This window comes from Rhincodon typus, chromosome 23 (genome assembly GCF_021869965.1).
Source record: "Rhincodon typus isolate 14 chromosome 23, sRhiTyp1.1, whole genome shotgun sequence".
NCBI classification, from domain to species: domain Eukaryota; kingdom Metazoa; phylum Chordata; class Chondrichthyes; order Orectolobiformes; family Rhincodontidae; genus Rhincodon; species Rhincodon typus.
The window spans coordinates 34,311,717-34,330,364 of NC_063354.1; the positions used below are offsets into that span (position 1 = coordinate 34,311,717).

Consider the following 18,648-nt stretch of genomic DNA (forward strand, 5'->3'; position numbering starts at 1 on the left):
AGAAAACACTTTCTTTTTTTGCTTTCTAGGAACGAATAAAATTGGCCTTGTGTTTCTGTCCTACAGTTATTTCCAAATTCCCCTCCAGGGGATTTTCCTACCTGCGCACAATTTTTTTTTTTTTTAAATCTTACAATAGCTACTCTCCTATCCTTTGTCTACCATGAATCTTTAATTGTTTGAATTTCAAATCTGAGATTACAACTTGTAATGTTTAGAAAACCTGGAGAATGGCATTAGCAGTTAAATCTGCAGTGAGACAAATGCTTAAATTTTGAATAGTTTTGCAAAATAGGAAAAGTTGGTTTTCCACCAGAAGTTTCTTTTGGAAGTCGTACATATCTGTCTTTGAGCTCATTCTGCTACAGTTGTAAGGTGGCAGAATTAACCAACCAAATGCTTATCTACAAGTATAATTCCCATTGTACGGTTGTCTGAGTCAATCCAGTCACTTTTCTAATAAAGTTTGTTGTTTTGAGTTGCTGTATATTGGCTTTTGTCAGCTTGAGCAGGAGCAGCCATTGCTGAAAGGCTGGTAATTGACATGCTGTTTTATACTTGGTTATCTTGAGAGTATCTCCAGCCACAACTGTCAACAAAGAAAGCAATAAATCAATTACAGTACCAGATACTTGTGAAATGATGCAGTAGTTAGACTCTGTACAAGTTGGACGTGTAAATATGGAAAATCCAAACCCCAGCACAGTATTAGTCCTGAGGGTGCTGGACTTCGGAGATTGTACCTGTATTTTTAATCTGTTAATTGCGATTGTTTTAGCCCTTATTTAATTTCAGATAGTTGTAAAACTGCTGAATAGCAATCTAGGTGTAGAGCTGGATTAACACAGCAGGCCAAGCGGCATCAGAGGAGCAGGAAGGCTGACATTTCAGGCCTAGACCCTTCTTCAGAAACAAGGGTCTAAAGAAGGGTCTAGGCCCGGAACGTCAGCCTTCCTGCTCCTCTGATGCCGCTTGGCCGGCTGTGTTCATCCAGCTCTACACCTTATCTTAGATTCTCCAGCATCTGCAGTTCCTACTATCTGAATAGAAATCTAATTTCTTTAGCATTAAAATTCAGTAACCCGGTCTGTTTTATTTCAGCGATTTGTGCAGATGGCAGCTACTACAAATTTTTATTCAACACCAAAGGCGAGTGCACCCGAGATGTCTATGCCCAATTCCTGGAAATGACAGATGATAAGATATGACTGTGAATGATATGAGTGCAAATAATTACTTTTCAAACAGATTTCCTGACAGTGTTTTAACCTGCCACCTAAAAGAGGATAGTGTTACATGACTAAACTGAGGGATATAATAAATCTCTCGTGATGGACCGCATTTAGAAGGCTCCATTTATTATTTTTGCCATTTTCAAATTCTGTTCTGGAATGTTTCAGGTTGGGGGAGAATCCATTTTTTTAAAAAATGAAAATGAATAGAAGCACTTAATCTTTGACCACAGGAAATAACCAATCCTTCAAACCTTTCATAAACTCTTGTACTAAGTGTGCCTGTCTAAACTTTTTTTTCTTTGTGACTGGATGTTTACAATATAACATTTTGGAGCAGCGGGTTTTTCTGTAATGTTTGACTTGTTTGCTGGCGAAGAAAACTGCCAATGCCTAATGTGAGCAATTACTTGTCAAATACACAAGCCCAAAAAAAGGTGCAGTCATCACATCTCCGTTTCATTTTAACCGTATGGTGTGGCCTCTGAATGTGTCAAGCTTAAATGGGCATCAAGTTGCACAATGCTGTTAGCAGTGAAATTGTTATCTTCAGGTCAGCTCATGGAATAAATACCCAGTGAATTTTGCCCTTTTCAGTTTGGAATCCATGAGTAGAGAAAGTTATGAACTGGTGTCTGTTTAAAACAAGATGCCCAATTTATTAGCATCAAGTTTTGTGCTAAATGTATATAAAGTACAAAACTCATTTCTAACTTCAAAATGCTGATTTTTAATATAAACTACACGCTAAGTTGAACTTGTATATTACTGATATAGATTGATTTTTGCTTAGAAAGAAGGTCTGATATGTTTTTTAATAAGGAAAAGTAAGATTTCCATCTGCGTCTGATGGAGATTCAAACATTTGTCTATCTGTTGCACTTGAGTAAATTGGCATCCATACTGAGAACCTTTTACATACGTCCAAAATACTGTATAGGGAACAAATCATTGTAATTTTTGCAGAATAAACTAATATAAACATTTACAGAGAATTTAGTGTTTAAAACAATGTTTTTTGGTTGCTTTTTCATTCAATTTAATTTTAAGGTTTAGCAATTTACTTATTTTGATATTTCTTCCCTTTAATTTCTGGTATATTGGATGACTAAATTTTTACTTTGTAATCTATCTAATAGTGTAACATAATTAGACTAGAGCCTCAAAGTCTAACATAATCTCTGTGACCAGGTTGACAAAATAATCCAGTTTGGTTTTAAAATTGATTAAAGCCTAAGCCAGTAAGCTAAAACTTCAAATATTTTCTTAAAATATTTAACCAGATGATCTGTCTTTTTTTTTAAAAATGGAAGCTAGCTCATTAAATGAATACCACTTGTTAAATATTTCTGGCAGTTTTTGATCAGTGGCATCTTATTGGAAAGGATCACTTAGAATGATTGTTATCCCACAGGATTTTCCCCAGAGATTGTCATAGCAGACTTAAATGGAAACTGATTTTTCTTTCTTTAAAATGTTAATAGCCTATTTATTTATCCAGACTAACTTAGACTTAAGAATTTTCTGTTGGCATGTGCAAACTTACAGTTCATATGTGGAAATGGTTCAATAACCTATGTGCTTTATTTTATTGACAGAAAAGCACACAAATGTAACTGACAAACTACTCTTTTAATAGCCAAGTTACACTATAATCTGCTTTATTACTGAACTTAAAATTGTGCAGTGCTACATCTCAAACAATACAGTTTGAAATTGTAATTAATAGGACAACAGCATGTGGAAATATTGAAGAACTCCGCTTAAGATAAATACTTCAAGTAAAATTCAGGAAGCTTACAATTGAAACTGCATTGGGTTTAGTATGCTGTCACATTGCTAATTTTCACAGTAGCTTTTTACAATCGCTATGTTAAGCAGGTCACCTTACCTGCTCCTGTAATTGTACAGTTATTGAACTGGACTTAATGGATTCTTAAAAGGATAATTTTCATAAAGCACCTTTCTTTACTAATACTAACCAGTGTTTTGAGCACCACTGTTCACTCACTTGAGAGCTGTAGTGTAAATTTAAATCGAGTAAAAATGATGTACATACAAGTGTGTGCCTGTGTAAATTCTGTTTAATGAGGAAAGCTCACAGTTGTGTCCACTTTTTGCTAAAAAATGTTGGTTTGTATTAAATATTTTCATTAACTTGTTTTGACCCATGTCATTCCATTTTTTTGTGTTTTATCTGCTGTTTCCATGCACTAATAAAAAAAAAAAAAAATTAAGATCATGATTAGTAACTTTGAACAGTTGTTAATTTGTACTATTGCAAGGAAAATGCAGCATTAATTTTAAAAGTACATTTGATGCAAAACACTAGTTGTCTTGTGCTTGGTCATCTTCATGAAACTACCAAATCACTTGAGATTTGATTTATAGCTTTAGATGATGGTGCAGAGCAGGACTGGGGTTTGATTCAAAGAATCTAAAGATTGTGATTTGAGTCTCAACAACCTTCTGAAACAGCCTCCCAAGGCCTGTTTAGCTGTACTACAGGTGAGTATAATTAAATCTGATAGATCCTCTTGCTTTGACCTAGGTGTTCAGTTTGAACATGGAAAAGGCAAACTCAGCCCAATTGTTGCTATGAAGTCCTCCTCATTAAGGGCTAAAGATTTGTCAAAATTGGAAGAACTGGCCTACAGACTAGTCAAGCAGCATCTTGAAGTAGTTCAGTTTCAGCTTTGTCCTAGACGCTTGCATCTTTCCAGGGTTTGTTCTATTCCACTGGCAAGACATACCTACCCAGAGGTGAACGGGACAACAGTGCAGAAACCTGGTTGCACCACGGGAATGAAGCCTGCGATGATAATCTACAACTAATAAATCAGAACTTCATATTGAGCACCACTAGGAAGAAGCACTGAGGCTGGGGGGAGAAAATAATGTTGTTAGAGTTGTCACCAAGTGGGGCCTTGTAGCATAATTATAGACTGAGCTCTGAAGGGTGCAACTGCCAGACTGAGCTGGTGGCAACTGTTGAAAGAAACAATGTGCGAGAGGGTGACAAGTTGGCCTCACCTTCAATAATCTGATTATTGCATATGCATCTGTCAACTAGCTTAGGCAAGTGTTTTTGGAGATGTCTTTATTCTGAGGGGCAACCTCCACGTGAAGCATTACTACTGTATGAAATGGGTTAAAGTCAGAATAGATATAGGTAGGTACTGTGGCCCAGCAGCAGAATGGCATTCTACCAGCCTTAGTCTGACCCCCACCATACCATTATCATCAAGCAAGGGGAATAGCCCTTTTTTCCATGTGTATAGAAGACTATGCCAGAAGCAGCACCAAGCAATCTTAAAAAAAAAATGCCAATCTTGTGCTATTGCAACACAGTTAAAATATGCCAATTATCAGAAGCAGCATGCTGTAATCAGAGCTAAGTATTTACACAATGAATGGATTGGATCAAAGCTCTGCAGTCCTAGCAAAACCACTAATGTATCATGGTGGATAATACAGAGGCTCAACAAACATTTCTGTCCTCAATACTGGCAGTGAATGGAAACAGCCTGAAGACTTTAACTGCCTCGGCTAGAAATGCTGAAAGGTTTCTTGAAATACAAATATAAATATTTACAAGATGTAATGAAGACAAGCATGCAGACACCTCAGTCTGTACAAAAGGCATCGGAGATGAGGAGAGTGTTCTTTATAAAGGCAAATTGGAAGGAAAAAAATGTAGAAAGAGGCAATTTAAGATTCAGTTTACGAGATAGTACATTCAAGTTATGTTTCTCTACAGGGCAGAGTGGAAAAATATAATGTTTTGTTAGAGTTGACTTTAATGGAGCATGAACAGAATGGAGAAGGATTGATGAGAATGAGGGAAGTGGGGTGGGGGTGGGGGTGGGGGTGGGGGTGGGGAAACAATAATTGAACAATGGACTGCCTGCAAAGAGCGGATGGTTCAGGTATAAGCGAGGTATGTTCCTTCTAATGGAAAAGGTAAGACAAACAGATTACAGTTCCCTGGATGGGAATGGAGTGAGGAATTAACATTAGAAAATACAAGTGTGCTTATGGACAGACACAGTAGAAAATCCAATTGAGAACCAAAACAGGAGTACCAAAGGTCTGGAAGGAGGTACAAAAGCAAAGAAGTGCAAAAGCAAAGAAGCACAGAGAAAAGCAGCTAACATAAAAGGAAATCCTGCCATGTTCTAAAGGGATATAAACAATGGTTAAAGCAGGAGTGAGACTGATCAGAGATTGTAAATTTGTTTTTATGTGGAGCCAGGGGGCTTAGCTGAAGTGTTAACTGAATATTTTGTAAAAGAGGAGGATTCTGCCCAGACCATGATGACAGGAGGCAACTCTGTCTCGAAGTGTTCAAAGTTAATAAAGAAAAAAGCCTTGGATAGATTATTGGCACTTAAAGTTGATAAGGCACTAGGACTGAATATGATGCACACAAGAATTTTGAACAAAGTGGGGGGTGGGTGGTGCAAGACACTAGAGATTGCAGGAGGAGTAGCCACAATATTTCAGTGTTCTCTGGACTTGGTGGTTTGGGGGGTGGGTGGTGATGGTGTTGCCTGAAGACTGGAGGGTTGCAAATATTATGGCCTTAGTCAAAAATGGTTGCAAGGAAAACCACAGAAATTAACAAGCAGTTCGTTTAACTTTGATGGCAGAGAAATGTCTAGAAACAATATTCAGAATAGAATGCGTAGTCATGTTGGACAAGATGGATTGATTAGGAAGAGTCAGCATGGATTTTCAAAGGGGAAATTGTTTGGTTAACGTGGAGTTTTTCTGAAAAGGCAATAGAAAGGGTCAATGAGGGTCATGCTCTTGATGTGATATACATGGATTTTGCAGAATGTGTTGATACAGTGCCACAAAACACATTTGAGAGGACCATTATAAGTTTTGATACAAAAGGGATAGTAGCAGTGTGGATATAAAATTGGCTGAGAATCCCTACAGCGTGGAAGCAGGCCATTCAACCCATTGAGTCAACACTGATCCTCCAGAGAGCATCCTGCCCCAACCCACCCCTCTACCCTATCTCTGTAACCCTGCATTTCCCATGGCTAATCCAGCTAACCTGCACATCCCTAGACACTGTGGCCAATCCACCTAACCTGCACACATTTGGACTGTGGGAGGAAACCCAGGTAGACACAGGGAGAATGTGCAAATTCCGTGCAGCTTCCAGAGGGTGGAATCAAACCTATGTCCCAGGAGCTGTGAGGCAGCAGTGCTGACTACAGCCACCATGCCACTGTTAGGAAACAGAGAATAATCATCAATGGATATTTTTTAGACCTGAAGAAGGTTTGTAGTGGAGTTCTTGCTTTTCCTGATATTAATGATTTGCAACTTGCTGTGCAGAGGATAATCTCAATATTTGCAGCTGACACTAAACTTGGAAGAATTGTAAACAGTGAGGAGGATAGTGCGGAACTCCAAAAGTACATCGACACATTGGCAGGGTGCATAGATAGTTGGCAGATGAGGTTCAATGCAGAGAAGTGTGAAGTGGTGCCATTTGGTAGGAAATACGTTGAGACAAAACAAAATAGGTAATGCAATACTAGAGGGGTTACAGGAGCAAAGGACTTGGGTGTACATGTGCATTAGATCATGACAGGCAGAAAGCAGTTAATAAGCATCCATAATAAGATTCATGAAAAGGGGCACGTTACAAGAGTAGGGAGGTGATGTTGAACTTGCATGAGAGAATTGTTAGACCTCAGCTGGACTACTGTGCACACTACAGGAAATTGGATTACATGGGAGAGGGCAGAAGTGATTTACAGGAATAATTCCTGGAATGCGAAGTTTAAGGTTTGAGGATAGATTGGAGAAATTGGGACTGTTCTCCCCTGAGAGAAGGCTGAGAGGAGATTTGATTAGAGGCTCAAAATCATGAGTGGGCTGAGCAGCCTAGATAAGGTGAAGTTGTTTCTGTTTGTTAAATGAAACAAAAGAGAAGTGAGTGATGTGCAAACAAAGCAAGGGTGATTTGTGAAAGAACATTGACACACCGAGTCATACAGCACGGAAACAGTCGCTTTGGTCCAACCAGTCCATGCTGAACATAATCCCAAACTAAACTTGTCCCACCTGCCTGCTCCTGGCCCATATCTCTCCAAACCTTTCCTATTTATATATCCATGCAAATACCTTTTAAATGTTGTAATTGCACCTGCATCCACCACATCATCAGGAAGTCCATTCCACACACAAACCACCCTCTGTGTAAAAGATTTGCCCCTCATGTCTTTTTTAAATGTCTGTCCTCCTCACCTTAAAAACATGCCCCCTAGTCTTGAAATTCCCCATCTTAGAGTTGATGGTAGTTGTCTTTTCCCTATCTACACCTCTCATTATTTTATGAGCTTCTACCAGGTCACCTCTCAACCTCCTACACTCGTGAAAAAAAATGTCCCAGCCTATTTTAGATATAGACAACTCAGTTCAATTGAATTGCTTAAGAATACCCCTACACACTTCATATTGATCGAGACAAATCAGGAAGGCAAAGAGGGGATATGAGATAGCATTGGCAGATAAGGTTAAGTACGGATAGTCCAAAGAGATTCTTCAAATACATTAAGAGCATGAGGGTAACTAGTGAAAACATTGGGTCTCAAAGATCAAGGCAGTCATCTTTGTACTGAATTCCAGGAGATGGGAGAAATACTAAATGAGTATTTCGTGTTAGTTTTTACTGTTGGAGAAAGAAGTGAAGTCTAGAGAATGCAAAGAAATAAACTTTGATGTTCTAAAAATAGTTCACATTACAGAAAAGGAAGTTTGGGAGGTTTTAGAGAATATGAAGATGGACGATGTATCCCAGAACGTTATGGGAAGTAAGGGAGGAAATTATGAAATATTTGCATCATCTATAACTACTCGTGAGGTGCCTGAATACCAGAGGGTGGCTAATGTTGTACTTTTGTTCAAGAAAAGTTGTAAGGAGAAAATGGGGAACTATGGACCTGGGAGTTTAACTTCAGTTGTAGGTGATTATAAAAGATAGGAATTAGGGACATTTGGAGAGGCAAAAATTGATTACAGCTAGTCATCACAGTTTTGTGTGAGGAAAATCATGTCTCACAAACCTGGGCAGCAAACTTGTTTGAGTTTTTGAGGAAGTTACCAAAAAGGTTGATGATGGCAGACGTTGCTTATTTGTATTTTGGTAAAGCCTTTGACACTGAGTAATTAGAGTCTGGCATGCACTGCCTGAAAATGTGGTAGAGTCAAGTTCAATTGAACCATTTAAAGGGCATTGGATAGAAATGGAGTGCAAGGGTATGGGGAAAATGCAGGAAATCGGACAATGTCCTGAATGGCCTCCTTTTGTGCCATAACAATTCAGTGATTACTGTCATATATGATAGCTTTGTGGATGACAACTATTCAATATTTGGAATTCTCTTCTATTTCCAGATGTCAAGTGAGTATTTTTAAAGACTAAAGCTGATTGATTTACCCCTAGATCAATCTTCTGTTTTACAGACTCTCCTCAGTAGGGAAGCAGAAGGAACTGAGCAAACATTTTTAGTGAAGTAGTAACTAATTTTAAATTAGTCTAGTAGCTGGGGTCCCTGTTATTCAGAAATGGCTGATGTTATTTTGAAGGTATCAGGAAATTCTAACAGGGCTTGGTGGGTATGGAGACAAAGCAGAAATTTGGTGTTAAGATACAGGATCAGCCATGATCATATTGAATGACAGAACAGGCTCAAATAGCTGAATGACCTAGTCCCACTCCTACTTTCTACGTGACCAGCTGATGAAGAAAAGTTCATCCATTAGCTGCTTTGGTTTAAGGAATACTAGATGAATTTTGACACTGTCCCAGATGGTATTATTTATGCAGTTATAGGTTATCTATGGATCTTCTGGTCTTTGCAGGATTTCCATGCCAATGATTGATATTCCATTGGACCAGTCCAATCTTCAGAATCTCTATTTTGGTGACTTAAACTTACATTTCAGAATGTTGCACTCCAAAAATGTTGGTGAGGCCAGGGAAACTGAAGAAGAAAGGTAAGATAATATTAATACTTCAGTAAGAAATGTGTTCTTTCATTGTCCTCTTCTAATAGAGAAAAGGAGGAACTAGGAAAGCACTCAGCAAGCACAGGTAAAGTGTATCATAGACTTTCTCCAGGCAAATTAGAGATTAGCAATAAATTCTGTCCAGCCAGGGACACACACACAATCCATGAAGGAATCTTTTATTTTAAAAAAAACCCATAGTGGTTACATCTATGCTATAACCATGGAAAGAGACCTCGGACCCTGTTATATCTATGCTGGCTCTCTGCAGAAGCAATTCACCTCGAGCTACTCCACCATCTTTTCCCACAAACACTGCACATTCCTCCTTTTCAGGTAATGATTCCATTCCTTTTTGAATACATTGATCAAATCTGCTTCCCCCACACACTCCGGTAGTACATTCCAGAACCTAACCACTTGCTGTGAAAAGGATTTTCCTACGATGTCATTGCTTCTTTTGCTGATACTTTAATTTGTGCCATTTGGTACTTGATCCTTCCATCAATGGGGACATTCTTTCCTTATTTCTTGTGTCCAAACTTCCCATAATCTGATAGAATACACCATGAGCTTTCATATTCTTCAAGAACTATTGATGTCTCACCTTATCAAATACCTTCTGAAAACCAAAGTGTAGTATTGGCTGTTGGTTCCCCTTATCCACAGCATGTTACCAAATGAATTGATAAAAGATGATTTCCATCTTTTATGAATTTCATAAACCACGTTGACTCTGCTGGATTTCTTTGAATTTTTCCAAGTGCCTGGTCTGTAGTTTCCTATTTTGGTTTTCCTCCCTTTATTCTAAAAGGAATTAAAACATAAATCGGTAACTAAACCAAAGTTACTATGATGCAGGTGTGAAAGAGGAAAAGAAGGAGAGGAAAGAGCAGAAAGGTGTGAGGGAGACAGGAAGGAGAGATAGAAGTTTCTTATCTGACAACATATGCCACACAGAATATCCATTTTGTCACATTTGGTGCTCTATTTGCTAAAACTAGCTTAACGTTCCCACCATTCAAAGCATCAACACTCAGTCTTTAATCATTTTACTCCTCACCTCTTGTAACTCACCAAGCTCATGAGATCGACTTGACTCTACTTTCGATTCTCCAACTTCCCTTCTTAAAACATTTGCTTACTGATACTGTTTTGTCTTGGTTCATGCTGCTCCCTCTCTTTCAAAAAGAGCTTTCACCACCAGCTTACTTCAGCAATGCAAACTATTTCCTCATATCTAACCTTTTTCTTTCTGGAGTTCTTGAATGCAATGTTGTCTCCCATATCAATTCCCAGATTTGCCACAACTTCCTTTTTGAAAACCTGCAACAAGGTCTCCACCTTATCCAGAGTCAAAATGACCTTTATTAAAACTCAAAAATGACTCATTGTAAATAGCACTCCTACACATTATGACTCTTCAAACCTATGAGGTCTTTGACGAAGTTAACCACACATTCCTACTCCAACACTTCTCCTGTTATCCCACAGAGAAACTGACCACTCAGTTGCACTCTTACTGATCCAACTATAATTACAGCATTTCACTCAATGGCTTATCTTTCCAGCCTCATGGTGTCACCAAATCTCTATCCCTGGATCCTTCCTTTTTCTCCTGTTGTGCTTGTTAACATCATCCAAAAATATCAGAAACAACTCTCATATGTACATTAATAAGGCACAATCCTGCATCTCTATACATCTCTCAATCCCTACACTGCATTGATCCAGACTGCTCATTCAACATCCACTCATCATTTCTCCTTCACACATTGAAAAAGATTCAAGTCAATCTCCAGCTCCTTAATCTCAAGCTCCATGTCCTTTCTAACAATTATATCCACTCCTTGATCACTTGTACAAACCTAACTGCAGGAGTAATTAAAAAATATCTTTCACAGGATGAGTGTTTCTGACAAGGGTGGGGGTTATTGTCCATTCCTAGTTACTCCTGCATAGGTGAGCCATCTTCTTGAACCGTGTAAATTATAGATGAGATCCAGGATTTCAACACAGCAACAATGAAAGAACAGCAATATAATTCCAAGTCAGGATGATGTGTGGCTTGGATGGCAACTAATCCTTCTATCACAGAATTGTTATGAGCAAGAGAGATGAGGGCCCGGACCCATGTAGTGAGACAGATGATGATCCGTGCTCGCAGCACGATGGGAGAGCAGGAATAGCACCTTTGTAAGAAGAGTGGGTGTACATGAAAAGGGGCGTCAGCCTCAGGAAACAGAAACCAGAGGCGGAGAGTCTCTTCAACCTGTCAGATCTTAAGTGTGATGTCACAGGAAAACAGGTAAGTGATTAATGGGTATTTCTTCAGTATCACTTGTGATTGGCTAAGTGGTTTAAACCAGTTATTGCATCTGAATCAGGAGTTTAAAAAAATCTTTAAAAACATTCAAATTAATTAATTACAGGTGATGTACTGCAGGTGGAGTTTGTGGAAACTAAGATGCCAGTGCAATCCATAGTGACATCCACAGCAAGTGTTGGCTGCTTGAGGAACTTCAGCTCAGAGTTGATGAGCTAGAGTCTGAACTGTGGACACTGCAAAATGTTAGTGTGGGAGGGGGGTGGAGAGTTATCTGGGCAGAGTATTTCAGGAGGCAGTTATACCCCTGAGATCAAATGCATCAAATACCCTGCCATCCCAGAAATCAACCTGGTAAACTTTTGTTTCACTCCATCCATAGCCTGAATATCCTTCCTCAGATAAGGAGACCAAAACTGCACACAATACTCCAGGTGTGGTCTCACCAAGGCTCTGCAGAATTGCAGCAAGACATCCCTGCTTCTGTAGTCAAATCCTTTTGCTATGAAGGCCAAGGTAATAGTTGCCTTCTTCCCTACCTGTTGCACCTGCATGCTTACTTTCAGCACGTGACGTGAAGGGATACACAAGTCCCAATGCACCTCCCCCTTTCCCAATCAACCACCATTCAGATAATAATCTGCCTTCTTGTTTTACTACCAAAGTAGATAACCTCACATTTATCAATATTACACTTCATCTGCCATACATTTGCCCACTTACTCAACCTGTTCAAATCACCTTGGCAGTCAGAAAATGACTCATTTATTTCTGCTGTTTGGTTTCTGTCTGCCAACCAGTTCTTTGTCCATGTCAGTATACGATCCCCAAACCCACATGCTTTCATTTTACTTGCTAATCTCTTGTATGGGATGTAATCGTAGACATACTGAAGTCCAAGTAAACCACATCCACTGTTCCCCTTATCAACTCAACTAGTTAAATCTTTGAAAAATTCCAGTAGATTTGTCAAGTGTGGTTTCCCTTTTGTAAATTCATACCAACTCTGTCCTATCTTGTTATGGTTTCCCAAGTGCTCTGCTATTAAATCTTTTATAAACGGACTCTAGCATTTTTCTCTACTACCGTCAGACTAACCAGTGTATAATTCCCTGTTTTCTCTACTTTTTCTTTTTAGGAAGAATAATGGGCCTCCAATCCACAGTAACTGTCCTGGAATATTGAAAGATGACCAATGCATCCACCATTCCTAAAGTCACTTCTTTATGTTCTCTAGGATCTAGATGATTGGGTTTGGTGACTTATCGATCTTTAATCCCAATTTCCCCAATGCCATTTACTTTGGCTCCTCCCTTTCACTAGACCCTGCATTCCTCAGCACTTTTGGGGAATTATTTTGCGTCATCCTTTGGTGAAGACAGAAGCAAAAGTATATCTTTGTTTAGGATTGTAAGGGACCTACCATTGTCATCACTAATCCTTTTTCTCTTCAAATACCTATAGAAGCTTTTACAATCAGTTTGTATGTTCCTGCAAGCTTACTCTCATACCCTCCCCTTCCTGATCAAACCCTTTGTCCTCCTTTGCTGAAATCTAAACTGTTCCCAATCCTCAGACATGAGGCTTTTTTTTGGCAATTTGCATGCTGCTTCCTTGGAGCTAACACTGTCCAGTTTTGCTAATTAGCCTGGGAATAAATGCTAACAAGTCCAGTGCCAGAGAAAATTAAACACCAAGTATCCAACATATATTTAATCAACAGTTAAGTATCCACAACCTCTTGTAAGATTCCAATATTATTGTTTTAAAAGTGAATACATCAGTTACTCTGTGCATTGAAAAACATCTTAAGTCTAGCTGTATTCTTATAAGCACACATTGCATAAGTCTCCCTTTAAAACAAATAAATAATACATTCTGCAGTGGCTTAAAATGCCTGCTTAGTCCCACTGCTATATAGTGGGAAAGAACACAAATTTGGCAGAGAAATAAACTAACAATATGCAAAAACTTTTCCCCTAAATTTACTATGGAAATAAAATTAAGTTTGCCAAAAATGACAAGAACTGTTATTCAAGTGAAACTACATTCAGCTTTGCAAGAGGAAGTGAATTGATCAGAGCTGCGCTCCCCCGCTCCCTTTTTCTGGGGAGAATCCATCAATTTATTTAGCTAGAAGGTTGTTGAGTTGAAACAGTAAGGGTATTCAATTGAATTATCACAATCCTAAGGTTAAAAAAGGTGTACCTATTTACTAACATGCATTGGTAGCTCATTTATTCCAGTGTTCAGAAAAAGTCATACTCAATCAAGTATTTCTCTCAGAAATCTCCTATTGACAGTACAAACCAAAATATTGGACTGACTTTTCCTATTGATATTAATGTCCTGTATTAATATTGGTTAACTAGACATTTTGTAATGAATTTAAATATGAAGAATTAATAATAAAAAGATTTTAACAGCAGTATACCTGGCTGCATCTCTCCTCTCTACATTCTCATCCATACACCTTAATCAACCAGCAAAATATGTTGACAGTCACGATTTCTGTGCATGTTAAAGATCTTGCTTAGCAATTGTTTAAATATATTGAGACACATCAGAGCATTTTTCCTGCCTCAGTTCCAGAAAAGGTAATCAACTTTTTTTTGACAAAGCACTTTTGGTGTGAGTCAAACAGATGTGTGAAGACACTTGACACTCATTAAAATGCTTTAATTGTGGAAATAAGTTAAAATCCTGCCAGAAAGAATAAAGGCTGACCACATGAAATACATATCACATATACTTATAACCAACAAAATGATGCAGAGATAGGACCATTGTGAGCTTTTTTCCTATTCTGACAAGTACATTTTGTGAATCCATATTCAGGTTGGCAGTTTGAAGGGTGGAGAATTATTCTTATGACTTGGAAAGACATGAGTTTGTATCAGCAACTAACACTGCAGGTTTAACAAGTGGTACACAGCAAACCTACCTTATTCAGGCCTAGTGATGCATATTTTCCACAACTTCAAAACAGCATTTACCACTACAACATGAATATTCCACCACCCTCACCCCAGTTTCCTATAAAAATGATCACCATTACCTCCAAAAATGTCATCTGTGGCACAGTATGTTATACCATGACCATGTGGTGTTGGCATTCACGCTGAGCAGAATGCTAGACACCTTACCACAAAAGCTAAAAATCTGGGTCACTGCGGGTCTTTGCCTTCTCATTTATTGACGAGTTGAAGTACAGGATTGGGGAAGTCTGAAAAAAGCCTACAGAATTTCTCTGTTACCCTCCTATTTCTTTTGTATTAGCAAATGTATACATTTTGGAAATAACAGGATATTATTTTGTTTTGGAGGAGTTCGGATGACAATATTATGAGTCCTAGAAAGGAAGTGAACTCAACTTTGGAAATTTACAAGATACTAACCATAATATTCTACTTTTATAAAATAATGAGGTGTGTAAAGAGTTGATGGTAGTTGTCTTTTCCCTAAGATGGAGCATTTGAAAACGAGAGGGCACATTTTTAAAGGTGAGAGGAGAGAGATTTAAAAAAGACGAAGCAGTTTTTTTTTTTTTACATTGACGGTAGTTTGTGCATGGAATAAACTTTGAGGAAGTGGTGGATGTAGGTACAATTACAACATTTAAAGGATATTTGGATGGATACATGAATAGGAAAGGTTTGGAGGGATATGGACCAGGAGCAGGCAGGTTGGACTAATTTAGTTTGGGATTATGTTTGACGCGGACTGGTTGGACTGAAGGGTCTGTTTCCATGCTGTATGACTCTGTATGCAGTTGGCCACATTGTAGCTGTCTGAATATATAATTCCTAAATTTCTATTAATTTTATAAATATGGCTCATGGCTGTACATTTTTAAAAATCTGCACACTACAGTGAAAAGGCTTGATTGCAACAGAACACATTACGTTACTAAAACTACTTGCTAATACATATTAAATACTTTCCCGTTTTCCATAAACAGTGATATAATATTTTAAGCTCTGCCAGTTTCAAATAATATTTTGATTCTAAATTGTTGTCCTTATTAGTAATAAAACAATTCTATAGCAGGGAAGGTGTTGGTATAGTGGCAATCTCAATGGACTAGAGATCCAGAACTCCAGGCTAATATTGTGGGTATGGGTTCAAATCCCACAATAGAGGTGGTGAAATTTGAACTGCATAAAAATCTATAATAAGTTAATTTCATAAAAGTTGATCTGGTTCACAAATGTCCTTTATCCTGTCCTTTAGGGGTGAAATCTGCCATCCTTACCTGGTCTGGCCTGGCCCACTTGTGATTCCAGACCCCACAGCAATGCAATTGTCTCTTAACTGCCATCTAATTAACTCGGTAATTAGGGTTAACAATGTTGGTCTAGCAAGTGCCACTCTCATCCCATGAACAAATTAAAAAAATAATGACATTCTGTAGCATCGGTACTGTATTACAAAAAATCTTTATAACTCTTGTTTAGCACAAAGTACATCTGTACAGCAGCTTGCCAGTACAAAAAAAGAAATTAATTGCCAATTTTTCAAAACAATGTGAAACATTAATCATTTCAATATGTTGCAGTTACTTTGCTTCTTGATGCTGTACAACCGAGTTTTTAAAATTGCGATGGAAAGATGGAAACTTTTTTTGTTGAAAATGTTAAAAATAAATGCGGCAAGATCATTTTCAACACAACCTTTGCTATTGGTGTTAAGACAAAAAACATTTTTTTAGCCAAGTACTTTACGCAGTTTCTAAAAGTGAGCTTGGATGCAAAACTAAAACCAATTGTGTTTCAAATTTAACAGAAGGGAAGAAAACACATTTGGTCTAACTCCCTAGGTGTTGCTTTTCCACCCTCATATTATGTTAGATTGCCCAAATTCTGTCAGCTTCGATCCTCACGTAGGGAATAACATCATTTTAACAAAGTGATTGTACATTGGAATTATGCCATATATGAATGTTTGCTATGTTACCTACTGATATTTTACTGCAGGTTTGATAGTCACCCCCTGTGGTTGTTCTATTCATTTTCACAAAGGGCTAAAACACCCTCAAAATCCAGTTGCTTTGAACTTTAGAAGACAGAAACACATGCATTTCTGCAGACGGAAGAAGCATTTACGTTTATATACTTCAATAGCAATCTTCCACATCTCTCTCAAACATCACAAAAGTGCTTTATGTACGAAGAATGTTAATAGTGCAGTGACTTGTACAAGGTAAAATTAGATAATGTAATGGTTGCTGTACAGCTGTACGAGCATTTCTAGTTTAATTGATTTAGTATATTTAATATAGTGCATGCCAATGGGATGATCGATCAAGCTCATCTATGGCCCTTTGGGGTCAGCAAATTTCAACACAAAAGCTAAAGCATTTTCATTAGGATAAAACTAGCTTGAATCTAATAAAATTGTACAATTTTATACGTGGCTTAAATATGAATGAGTTATCAACCCCATAAATATATTAGAGTTAAATCTTATTGCCTCTTAAACAGTCCTTTTACTTTATATACAATCAACACATCTTTTATGTTTTATTTCTCCCCACATTCAGCAATTCTTGAACCCTGCAACAGTCAGCAGGCAAATTATTCTTATTCTTGTACCTGGTGCTACTGTGAACAGTGGTGCCTTAACTGTCTTCATTCTTTACAGCAAAGGCTTCAGATTGTACCTGAATTAGCAATTCAAGTGATTGAGAATTGTGGCAGCAAAGCTCCACATATCCTATCAGCATCAGATTCTCCATTTCAATTTTGCATACATTTGCATCTTGATTTAATCCTGTTTATTTAATACTACATACGTCATTTTGAAGAAGCATTAATGTTTGCAGTATCCGACAAAAACTACAACCATCATTGTCCAATGCCTTTCTACTATTATCCACTTGGGTGGGATACTCTCGTGTGGTTCCATTCATGGCCATCAACTTGCAGTTCGGAGTATCACTAGCACTAACATATCTTTGTTCCCGCACTACTACATCTGCTGGCCTCCAAGGGTCTAATCTCAGCCCTATTCTATTTTTCAACTACATGCTGTCTCTGGCTGTTATCATCTGAAAACATTGCATTGGTTTTCACTTGTATGCTGATGACACTCAGCTCTTGTTCTCTCAACTCCTGCAAAATTACTTGATTGCTTGTCTGACATCCAATATTTCAGTGAGCAGAAACTCCCTCCAGTTAATAGTGGGATGATAGCCATTATCTTTGGTGCCAGCCACAGACACTGTCGCCGAGCTATAAACTCCATCTCTGTTCTTTGCAACTGTCTAAGGATAAACCAGGATGTTCACAAACATGTTTTAATTCATACATCATATTTGACCCTAACCAACATGCCATCACCAAGTCTATTTATTATTACTGCTATTCATCATCTGAACTAGCTGCTGCCACCCTCACCCATGCCTTTTATTTAACTGTGGACTTGATTATTCCATACAATTCTAATTAACACCTACATCTTACATGCCATAACCATAGTTATCCAGAGTACTTGATTTTCACCAAGTCTAATTCACCCATCTGCACCGGTTCTTGTGTCAAATCGCTCTATGACCTCACCCCTTTATCTGTAATCTGCTCCAGGTTCACAACCCAGAAAAATCTACACTCCTCCATTTCAGACTTCTTGGGCATCCAATTTTACATCACGCCACCATTACAGCTTCAGTGGCCTAGGCACTTCAATCAGATTTCCTTCTCCAAACTCTTGGTGTCACATTCCTCCTTTAAGGCCCTCCTTAAAATGTACCGGTTTGACTAAGGGCAGATGGCCAAAAGCTAACATCACCTTAGGAAGCTCCTCATGCTTTTACAGTACCGCTGTGAAGCACCTTAGTTTATTTTATCGTGCTAAAGGCAGTATACAAATATAAGCTCAGGAAAAGTGTGATAGAAAATTATCATGCTACTTTATTGATGTTAGAGGAAAAAAAAGGTTTTTTTTCCCTAAGTGAACATTTAACCTATGATACCTCAGATGAACTTTATCCTGTTCATTGGGTCCATCGGAGAGCAAATGAGTGGAGAAATTGGTTGGTGAAATCCACTAGAG

The 18,648-nt window shown here is 38.2% G+C and overlaps 1 protein-coding gene across 6 annotated transcripts in view; it reads left to right on the plus strand.

The window, feature by feature from the left end:
* The window catches only part of wdr45b (WD repeat domain 45B), a 48,547-nt gene extending 34,524 nt beyond the window's left edge, over window positions 1–14,023 (plus strand). For 4 of the 6 annotated variants that reach the window (XM_048611011.1, XM_048611012.1, XM_048611014.1 and 1 more), the window contains one exon: window positions 1,102–3,389. In XM_048611011.1, coding sequence (XP_048466968.1) covers window positions 1,102–1,208 — 107 coding nt within the window. In that variant the 3' untranslated portion in view covers window positions 1,209–3,389. Of the gene's footprint in view, window positions 1–1,101; window positions 3,390–9,122 lie in introns of those variants that run through there. The other 2 variants (XR_007264608.1, XM_048611016.1) reach the window with 2 other exon arrangements.
* The last annotated feature ends 4,625 nt before the right edge of the window (window positions 14,024–18,648 follow it).